The sequence below is a fragment of the Trachinotus anak genome, unplaced genomic scaffold (assembly GCF_046630095.1).
Source record: "Trachinotus anak isolate AG129_WGS33_773 ecotype Australia unplaced genomic scaffold, CSIRO_AGI_Tana_v1 ptg000028l, whole genome shotgun sequence".
NCBI lineage: Eukaryota > Metazoa > Chordata > Actinopteri > Carangiformes > Carangidae > Trachinotus > Trachinotus anak.
Window position 1 is genome coordinate 18,288,051 of NW_027273879.1, and position 11,878 is coordinate 18,299,928.

Below are 11,878 nucleotides of genomic sequence, written 5' to 3' on the forward strand. Positions count from 1 at the left end.
TCAGGTCAAAATTTTAATTTGCGCAACACTGACATCATCTTCATTCAGCACAGAAGCCATTAGGAGCACTTAGTGTTTTTTATAATTATCATAGAAATACACAGAAACAACAGCAACTTGTAGAAGTGCATCAATCCATAAGTGTTAGCACTCTTTTGTTTTGGATAGATGTAGGTAAGTAGGTAAATAGCGTAGGGAGACGACGTACCAAACCTGGCCCGGAAACCCTCAGAGTGGTTGAATATTTCTCTACAAGTTGCTGAAACACTGTCAGACCTATTTGAATTGTACAAATAAAAATAAAAAAATCAACTGTGGGGATCAATTTGTCTGGAGCCAGGCTACACATGACACCCACATTTCATTGCCAAAACCAAAACAATACTCCTGTTGACGCCTTACTGTGGGAGAACAAAAGATGTTTTCCTACAAAACCAATCCTTCCATTTGACAACGGGGGGAAAAGTTCTCAAATATCAAATGTCTCAACACATGCTGATGTAAAAGAACTTTGCCCCAAACAAATTGTCTAAAACTTACAGTTTGATTAATACCTGAAACCATCTAACCAGAGAACAAGAAAAGTATGAATATCTGACCACACGATTCGCTGTGCAGGGGATGCATTTTTGATATGATATGATAAGATACCCTGCCCGACTGGTTAAAGAACTACCAATATGTTTCCCTTTACCACAGCACAGGAATGAAGAGAGTCCCGGAAACATGAGGAGGAATTTTTTACTTAGAAAAAGAACTAGATTTGGCAAATAACTACTTGATTTAGCTAATTTAAACCGCACTGTCGAGGGGCGGTAAAGATACTGACAGGACCGGTTAAAAACTAAGGATATTTTTTAGGGTCCAGTGACCCACTGATGCAGCGGCCCCAGGCAGTGAGTCCAACTGTGACACATCTATTACCACAACTGATACAAATAACAAATTGTAAAATATTGTGCAAAACTAACAAAAAGGTACAATTCGCTGTGGTCTAAGAGGCTAAAAAACATAGCCTAGCGAGCTGTGAGCTACAATCCAGATGGATGACGGCTGTGGTGCAAATCGTGAATTTCAGAACGACAAGAACACCAAATCTGATCTTTCTGTGAATCCTCACTTTAACGTGAAATCTCTGAATGGCGGGAGAATCCATTATCTACTCTACACTGGGAATGACATTTTGAATTGGTGTGCGTAAATAACCTCATCCCGTGTGTACATGTGTCCATATGAGGGTTTGGGCTGTCACAATTTCACACCACGATTATTGTGGCCAAAAGAATTCACAAAAAAATAAAAATAAATAAATAATGCTAACAGTTAAACTGATCTTTAACTTTGTTTATTGTGTGCTTTGTCTCTTTTCTTGTCTAATGAACCAATGCAAGCTAGAAAGCAATAGATTGACACTGACTATTGATTAAATAATGAATTTATAATGTTGATTAGTTGAGCATACTGGCCAGCAAATAACAGCCATCAAGTATTCAGCTAAGCCATAGTATCAACAGTACTTAAGATCTGAAAAGAGTTTACAGGGCTCATGGATCAGGTAGGAGAACAAAAACCACACTGATTTTTAGGTAGCCAACACCATACCAGATCTCTATGAAATTTGGCAATTTCTACAGAACTACAGAAAGAAGCCGGGTGTATTTGGTCACCTGCCAACTTTTCCACTAGCATCACCATTAGATTTCCAATAATGACACACAAATCAAAATCTAACATGCAGATTTCCATTAAATTTATTGAGCACATTCGTGCTTCCCTCAAGATACAGTGTTTCTATTGGACACTGTTTGGTTTCTCTGGTGCCATCCACAGGACAAAACTTTAACCCTGTAACTGGTAAAAAGTTAGAAAGTTATTGAAAGTATTGAAACATTTGAAAGTTAGAAAATTTGCGATGTAATGAATATAGCAACCTCTAGGGGCTGCCAGCTTTTTTTTTTGTCTCAATATTTTATCTGTATCTGCCAGCTGAATAGTTATTCTATTCTACTATTCTCTGGTTTAAGAGTAGCTTAGTCGGTTTCACTACGGGAAATGAGAGAGGCCAAGCAGCAAACTGAAACAACTCACGCTGCTCTGCTTCTCTCAGGTCTGTTTGCAAAGAGACGTCACGCCTCTCTGTTTCCATGCTTAGTTTTGTATATGGGTAATTCTGACAAGACTGGTTTTGTTAAAGTTTATAGACTATCATGATGTTAACCTGCTCTGCTGAGCACAATGACGCAGTTAAAAAAGAAAGATCCAGTCCACTCATGGGATTCTTAGCTGATGATTCGAATCATTAGTATTTGGAGAAAAGCCCGTGTTTCACATTCACTACATTCAAATTTTGACTTACACATGCAAACGAATGCCTGCCTGATGTAACAACCTCCCTGCCCTTCCATTGAGCTGTATCATATCAGGATCAGTGTTGGGCCATAACACATTCCCAACACATTACAGTACTGTGATTACTTTTTCCAGTTACAAGTAGTGTAACAAAGCACAATTGAACTACACTTACGAATCCCAGTAACACCTTGTGACTTGTTCGCTGTCTGACTGGGAGTTTGATGGAGGGCTGATCTCAGATCAGTGGGCAGACTGGTCCAGGATAAGGTAGCTCCAGTCTTATTTAAATTTTGTGTGCTCTTAGTGGCAAATGTTGGCTACAGTTGTGTGTACGTTCAGGAGCCACCTCTTGTTGTAAGAGTTTGAGGGTGTGTCACTTCTCTTCTGAGGTTGGGATTTCTGGAGAGTTGAGTGGAGTCACAGCAGCTGAGCTGGCTCCTGGATGGTCAGTGAATCCCTCTTCATTGTGGGAACTGCCTGCTGGTTAAACTGCTACGTTATTTTCTATCTCTCCATGTGTTACGCACAAAAGATGTGACGGGTGGGTGTGGACAATTTGGACATGTGTAAAGGCACCTTTGATGGAGAGACACATAAGTTACAACAGCAACAAGTAAATGTAATGTATTTACTTTTGTTGCTCAGCAATTAGTAAAGGATCTTTTTCAATGAGTAATGTGTGATGAGTAATTGATTACAGTTTTCATCAATGATCAGGACTCTACTTAATGAATGGTACATGGTCTTCTACATTCAGCAATTATCATATTATTATCAAATATTTATTTTGTATTTATATACCGTTTGTTAGACAGTCACATGACAGCACAATCATACCCTGGGGTTCTAGGGAGACACGGACTTGACCTCAGGTGGGTGTTATCTGTCACAAGACCAGTAATGGCCATTTCACTTCAACACTATACTTCAACTACATGAACCCAAAGTGCTGCTTGACATTCAACCGAGCCTTTTCTCCTTCTGTCTCTTGTCTGAATGGACACATGAACTGAATGCTGAGTGAAACACATACATACACACTGTACACTGAGTGACCAAGAAATTAGAAACACCTGTACAATGTAATGAAAAGCAGGAGTCCTGCAGTTAATACCACCTCACCTCAAACTGAAATCTACTTCAAATATGATGATTACCGCTGTGGTAAAGTATTTCATCTGCATGGTGGAGTAATCAGTAAGGCTGGTGCTGCACATTTCCTGTGAAAGGACCTGCTGTTAATGTGCTGCTGTTAAGCCCCTTGGTAGCCAGTAGCTATCTGTCTACACAATGCAAATCTATTCAAAATAAAGCTGTATTATAGGAAGTGATGCTTCCTATTTTCTTTGTAATTCCAAGCATTAAAATCAAGAACAAAGCCTCGGTAAGTGGCACGCATCTCAACCTTTGTAATGGCTGCTTCAAATAAACTGCAGGGTTTGACACAACTTTGTGCACTAGGTATAGAAGAAGAAGCTTTTGTCAGCAAGATGCAGCAACACAGCATCTTTATCACTCAAAGATGAAGGTGAACATTGGTTCAGAAGTCTTCATCGATGCACGTGTGCATGAATGGTTGTATGAAGAGACAGACAGTGGTCTGGTCTGGCCAATAGCGCTGCAATTAACAACTATTTTCATTGTCTGTTTATCTATTTATGAATGCAACTAACAATGATTTTTATTATAAATTAGGCAATTATTTTCTTGATTACTTCTTTTGGCTATAAAAGCTCTAGAGTCCTTATTTAAATTCATTATTGAATCCTTAAAATGTCCAACAAAGAATGCAAAACATAAAGACATTAAAATTTTATATAAACTGCAGAGGTAGTGTAACAACAGCAAATCACAGTAAAGCGTGCTGTCACTTTCATTGTAGGCAAATATTTTACAGACAAATATTTGAAAATATCAGCAAATAAAACCAAAACCATCTGCACAACCACATACCACATTTGGGTGAACTGACCCTTTAAGGCCATCTACTGTATCTATGGGTCAAATGCATCCACATGCCACACAAGGCAAAGTTGAGAGTGCAAACGGAAGTGGCTGCAAAGCTCAATGCCCCACACCTTTCTCTGCTGAAAGTCCAGATACTCCCAGCACTGCTGAGGAGACACCATCACAGCGCTGCTTGAGCGACCTCTGCCGAACAAGACTGGATCATATCTCTCGGTAAAAAAGAGAGAAACAAAGACTGAAGCCCCTGCTACATTTGCACAACTCTGTGCTGTTGCAGCCGAGCAATCGGTTAAATGAATCTACCTTTACCGATGAAACCCAGCAAAACAATGCAGCTGGTTACAGACAGCGCTGGTCTGGTTTACACCGACTGAGATCCATGCCAATATAACTGCACATGTTAAAAAAAAGCAGACAAGCCTGCACCAGGAAAACCATTTCTGCTAAAAGTTTAACGTTGAGAAAATGATCATGCAAGCCGGTGTAAGAACTGGCGCCATATGTTTACAGTGGGAGGTTGTAGGCAGCTCTGCCAATGTTGCCTTCATTTGACTGCATCATTTATCAAGGAGCTAACAGACTGCACAGCACAGAGAGGATAACATTGTCAGCCGAGCATTTAGCCCTGCTGTTCCAAATCACACCAAGACCAGCCTCTGTCGTTTTAAGACGATGATAACCTCAAAAATGTGTTTATGTGTCGATTTAAGAAAGTGTGCACAGTCTGCTAACTAGCACGGCTGCTAGCAGCTAGCTAAACAGCAGTGTACGAATTAGCCATCAGTGTGCCGGTGACAGACAGCACAGCTAAAACCACGAATAACGTCGGCAAAACCCGCATGCACATCGATCTGAGGTTTATTTTGAACAGCTAAAGCTGGACAGTAGCAGGACAGTGACATGAGCCTGGACCATGTATGACTAAACCCCGGCAAACAGCCCCCAACGCGCCCGCACGGACCATTCAGGTTCCGGGGCGCAGCATCTTCCTGCACATTCAGTTGCCCTCCGGTCCAACACAAAAGCAAGAGACTCCAGGCTGGCCGCGGGAAATTCACGACAAACCAGCACCTCGACACCGACATTTCGCCCGTTTACAAGTGGGATTCAGGCTGCCGGGCCGGAACACATTTTCTAAGGCGCGGAAAACAGCGTGAAAGTAAAACAAGCTTGGCATAGAGAAGGCTCACACACTCACCTCGGTCCCTACCGAAGCCATGGTGCCCGGACGTAAACCCCGCCCACCCGCGATTACGTCACATTTATTGATTTGCAGACGGTGAAATACCACACCTGAGAGTGTAATTTTCAATAATACTGTCAATAATGACAATAATAATTAATAGATATTAAAATTATATGGAGGTGGATTCTGTAATAACAGAAAATAAAGCAATTAGAAAGTACACAAGACAGAACACTAAATGGCCTAACGACAGCATCATTCATACTGGAAATCATACTAGATTAAAGGTATCACAGTCATCACTTACAGATTTAATTAAAAACAGACACAATTGTGCCACAAATCCAAATTCAAAAAATAAGATAGAAGTCTATCATCCCAACCTGTACCAATATATATTCATTAAATCCTACATGGTCCAAACTATGTGGAAATCCAAATTTTACACCGATTTCCCACAAACATTTTAGAACCTGGCTGCAGAGATTTTCTCCCATTCAGTCACAAACACATTAGATATTAACATTTGATGATAAATATATTTAGTGTTTGACTTATAGTCAGTGTTCCAGTTCATCTCAGAGGTGTCTGATGGATTGAAGGTCATAGGTATGTGCAGGCCAGTCAACTTTCTCAACACCAAACTGGGAAAACCATTTCTTCATGGACCTGAATGGCTTTGTGTACAGGTTTTTCTCAAAATCTTGCCAAAAATTTGTAACCGTACTATCTTCCAAAATATCATTGCATGCTGTAGCTTTAAAATTTCACATTGGAACTAAGGTGTCCAAATCATGACAAATAGACCCAGACCAAATTAAGACAGATCAATTTCACCACTGATGCATTGAAGAAGAAGGTTGACTACATACTCCAGAAACCTGTATCTGATTTCCCCAGTGTAGTCCACTGCAAAATGTCAAACATTACCAAGTACAAAGAAACTATTTCAACTCATTTGGTTGATAACACTGCACACCAAATCCAAAACTCCAAAGAGCTTGTGATTAAAGGACTATTCCTTATACCTTGCACATACTGTATATACAACTACTGAGGCAGTGGAGGCCATAACCAGGTAACAGAACCAACTTCAGACCAGATATGTGCTCTGGTCAACCTCTACCTTAAACATCGTCTATTACAAATACAAGAGGGGTTGTGCAGATGAAAGAAGAAGCCTTGACATGAAACTGTTTCTCACCACCGACTCTAACACAAGCTGGTGGCTTTCAGTGAAATCCGCCCACGGGCCTGAGGATGTGTGAGGAGCCTTAAAAGCTTGTGGTCACCCAGACTGGGCCTTTGTCAAAACAGCAGCAGGATCTGTGAAGAACAGCTCAACAACAGAGAAGAACAAATGCAACATGTTATTTACCATACTACTTATTTTATGTATAGCTTCAACAGGTGCTGAAGCAACTTACTTGTTTTGATGGACAGTGTAATCAGTGGTAAAAGATAATTAAGTACATTTACTCAAGTACCACACAAAGGAACTTGTATTTTTCATTTTCTACTTTACACGTCTACTCATTTCACTTCAGAGTTACATTTATCTGACTGCTATAGTTTAGTTACCGTGGTTACAGCCTCTTCACAAATTAAAATGATAACATGAACTTGTAAAATATGATGCAGTGTAATAGATGAATCTACCCAGCAGTGTCTAAATTAATTAAGTTAATTATAAATAGACCCAACTTCACCAGGTGCCACTTAAAGGCTCCTTACATATTAATGAGTGAGTAAAAATAACCCAGCATCATAATATATGAATATTACTACACTCTGAAAGGCTAGTTTCTGCATAATTACTGTTTTTACTTTTGATATTTACATTCTGTATACAGGTACTTTACTTGTGATTGAGTTTTGTTTTTGGTTTTTTTGCATTGTTATTACTTCTTTTATAGACCAAACTCAGAAATATCACCTCCAACATAACCCTGACAATTTAAGTTAGTTAAGAAAATAAAATAATAAGTCATGAGTGACAAGTAATAGCCTTGTCTTTATTCTGAGGTCACTTGTCACTTCCCTCCATTAGACTGGAGGCATCATTGCACCTGCTATGCTCCATTACAGTCACTCCCTATGAGCTGCTTTGTGTTTAAGGAAAAACTATGAAGACAATTTTTGTTCAAACATTATTGTCCAGATTCATCACAGTGCCAATACACTGGCAGATTCTTTCTGTTTACAGAGTACTAACTTGAGTATTTTCATATTATGTTACTTTCTACTTCTGCTTCAATAGAGTTCAGACAGAAATATTGTATTTTTTATTCCACTGCATTCATCTTTTTTTCATTTATTAGAACAGTTTAAGATTTTACATAAAAAAAAAAAACTTTTGATAAGTTTATAGAATACAATGCTGAAGAAAGTGGTTTCCAACCTTTTTGGCTTGGGAGTCAAAAGAGCCGGGTCTAGATTCATTGAAATAACAAGAAAAAATATATATCAAATAATATCAAAAACTGCAAAGATTAGAGAAAAGTAAAAAAAGAAAAAAGAAAAGAAAAAGAACGTAAATTTGTGTAGCAGAACTTTGTTTCTTTCTCTTTTCTACCCCATTAATAATTTCATGACCTCTCAGACATGTCAAGCTCGGGGCCGGGAGCCACTGGACCAAACTACCTAACTGAATCTATGTTAAGTAGTTAACTCTTGCCTGATAAGCTACAACAGTAAAACATAAGAAATGAGTGCAGCAGGATCAAAGGCTCTGTACAACCGTGGTGTACCTACATGGGTGTGTCACGTATGTTGTCTGACTAGACCGTGTCTTTGGACCGTGTGGGTGTGAGCAGACTGTTTGACATGTCCCTCATTCTCCTGTTACAGCTGTTGAGGTGGGGCAACACACACCTTTACCAGTCTTATTAGTACATTGAGTTAAGTAGGCTAATGTTACACAATTCCCAGTGTGTAGCTCTGCCCATCAGCCGGAGTGGAGTTTAATCACACTCAGAAACAAACACCTGTGCACGTGTGCAGGGCCTGTGATGTATCATAATATATCAGTCACAGGAGCCATTTTACTGCATCATGGGTATTTTGAATTTTGTTGCTTTATCTATATTTTGCTTATAATACTTATGGACTTTTATTAAAGTAAGACTTTTCCATGCAGGACTTTTACTTTTGGGCATTCTACATGATTGTACTAGAACTTTAAGTAAAGCATCTGAGCAACTCCACACAGAAAGGTGGGAGTCGACAGCGCTAACCACTGCACCACCGTGCTGCCCTGTTCCTGGACATGTGAAATGTTAAAATCAAGGTGCATTGGCGTATCAAAATCTCTATGGGTACAGAATGTATTTTATTTGTTTTCTTAGGTTTAATGCCTCCTGCAGTAATGGAGAATTAGGATGAATATTATGATCGAAAGTTCACTCTTGAACATATCACACAATCGTCCTCAGCAGATGGCGTTTCCCAGTTGTCATGGAAATGTAGACGTTCAGATTTCCATTCCTCTGAGCACTTTAAGCACTTCTTGGCTTAAAAGCTGAGACTGAAATAAACCGCCTGACTGAAACAGAACATACCCACTGTCAGAATTTCTGCAGTCCTATTGATGTTAATACTTCATGTTCACCTCTGTGTGAAAGATGCATTTTTCTTTCACTTAAATTTTATTACCATGTTTTTCATTTTTATTATTGGAGAATGAGCTACTACACCCATGACTCTATAAAACAAATATAATATAATATAAATATAATATAATTTTGGATTATGAACCCAGCAGCGAGTTGACTAATGTAACAAACTGATGATAATAAAGTGTTTAAAAGCTCACAATGATTATTATATTATTGTATCTTCTTTGTAAAACATTAATTTATGATGAATGGCCTGACCAACTGAGGTCAGCCTGGTTTAACCGGTAATGAAACACCTGGCTGGGTCTTCTTGTCATGTCTGTATTACACCAGCAGGTGTTCTCATTTGCTTAGTCTACCCTCCATGACAGTTATACTGTCCAGCTGAGAAGATTCCTCATGTGACCTGTGCTCATGTGTCTCACCTGTTTGATTTCCTCTTTTGTCCAATTCATGCTATCCTGACTGAAATACATTTAACCTGTTTAAACATTATTTTATTATCATATTGGAGCCCTCAGTCTCGGTGATGTCAGCATATCTGTCTGAGAAGACATTTCCACGGGCAGCACATAAACCGACTCTGCAGACAGTTTATACTGGCACATGTGGTAAATGGCAACTATATAACTTAATGAATAATATCAGAGACACACACAGAGACACACACAGAGACAAATTGAAATAAAAATAGGGAAGAATTACTCTGGCTCATATCCATGTAACACAAATGAGTCTCTGAAAAAAATTTATATATGGCATTAAATAGGCAGTTGGCACATCACATTTTATTTTGACATAAGTGTATGAAGGGGAAATAAAAAAAGAAACAAATGTGAGTATACAGCAGCTATAACTAACATCTGAATGAGTAATCATGGTAGGTTGTTTGAGGAACACTGGTTTAACTGAGAGAATATGGCAGTACACAGTATACTAGAGTACTAACAAAAATATTACAGGTTTTGATTCATGTGAAAAACAGATCAAAAGTTAGGATTTGTATCTCAAGACTCTGAGGAGTTGATTCATGCATTCATCTGAACCAGGTTAGACTACTACAGCTTTCTGCTGGATCCCACAAGGGCTCCAGCTTGTTCACAGTGCAGGGACCACGGCCCTTATGCATATGAAGTGCAACATACTATGTCAAGCATTTTGCCTTTATTGGATAGTAGAGCGCTGACAGGAAATGAGGGGGGAGTGACGAGGGTCTTGATCCAGAGACGACATTACTCTTACATGATCAGCATCCTTAATAAAAACGGTTATAGTAATATATAGTAATATAACCCCTACACCACCGGGATACCCCAACTTCAAAATGTCTCTTTTAATGGTGTGTGCCCAGTACCATAGGTAAAAAAAAAAAAATAAGTACATTACATTAAACTACACTGACCACACTGCAGACAGAAATATTGTACTTTTACTCCACTACATACCCCATCCATATTTGCAGCTATAGTTAGATAAAGATAAATATATTACATGCATAAACACATGCTCCGCTTATACACTATGATGTATTGTTAATGTGCACAAAAGTATATTAAGTAGTTAAAATTGGCTCCACACTGACCAGCTACATAGTAGTGCTGCTTATATGCATCAGTAACAATACCCAACGAACTGCACTCTTTATCAGGTAACATTTTTAATGAGAGACTTACTTGTAATGTAGTATTTTCATTGCATGGTAAGCCTACTATATCTTTTACAAAAGCAAAGGATATGAATAGGGGACTAGACTCAAACCAGACTTCCACCTGTAACTAAAAGGCTGTGTTGGGGAAGCTACTTTGAAAGCATAGCTTTGCAAACTACAAATCACTTCACACTGGAAGAAGTTGAACTACAGAAAAGCTACACTAGTTTGGTGATATGAAATTTTGCAGTAGAGAGACAATGTAAATGTAAAATAAATAAATAAATAATAATAATAATTGCTTCCTTTAATGGTCCAGCATTTAATTACACCAAAAAATGACAAAAAGTAAGTGACCTACTTGAATAACTATTCACATATGAATCTAGTTGAACTACCAGTAAGCTACTGGAGAATGTGGTTTAACTACTAGTTTAATGGAGCTATTTGTAAGTTTTGCTATCGCTACATAGCTAATGTTAGCATTAACAGGTACTTACTTACCAGCCAAAAAGAAATGTTGCAGGTTCAGCATCAAACTTCATTCCTTATCTTGCCAAGAGCTGTCTCCAGAGATGAAGAGCTGCACCAGTGTTGACTCTCGCCTCTACCCTATCTCCCCTTCTACTGAAGTTAGCATGCTAACTAGCAAAGGTCACTTTCCGATAGCGACTCACTGTGCCTCCAGTTTGCCCTGAAGAAGAGGCGCTGCTCAGGAGAGTATAACCTTAAAAGCTGTGATGGCTGAAGCTCTTGTCAGGTGACAATCACCACCTGCAAGAAACCATTCAGCTGCAGAGAAAGTGTACAAATAGCCTCTTCAATTACATGTGGTTCAATACTTCACAACACTACTATTACTGATCCAGGCTCCTTCTTTTCTGTGTCTGTACTTTATGTCGTTGGGGTCTGTCTTTGAGTGCGTGTGCGAAGCATTTCAATGTAAAGCACAGTGAGCTGAATTGTAATTAAACGTGTTTTATAGATGAAATGGCCTCACCCTGCCCACTAAGACACATAATCAGAAGGTACTAGTAACCGCCAGAGGAGGGCGCAGGCGCAATAGATCAGGAGTGAAGCACCTGAATCCAGAGGACGAAGAAGACT

At 39.0% G+C, this 11,878-nt stretch overlaps 1 protein-coding gene across 2 annotated transcripts in view; it reads right to left on the reverse strand.

Annotated features, from left to right (window-relative positions):
• The window catches only part of ehmt1b (euchromatic histone-lysine N-methyltransferase 1b), a 36,214-nt gene extending 24,358 nt beyond the window's left edge, over positions 1-11,856 (reverse strand). The window contains exon 1 of one of the 2 annotated variants that reach the window (XM_071467015.1): positions 11,276-11,856. Coding sequence is in view for 1 of the 2 variants with exons in the window: in XM_071467014.1 (XP_071323115.1) it covers positions 5,519-5,539 (21 nt within the window). In the remaining variant the exon portion in view is untranslated. Of the gene's footprint in view, positions 1-5,518; positions 5,580-11,275 lie in introns of those variants that run through there. The other variant, XM_071467014.1, reaches the window with a different exon arrangement.
• Between the last annotated feature and the right edge of the window lie 22 nt (positions 11,857-11,878).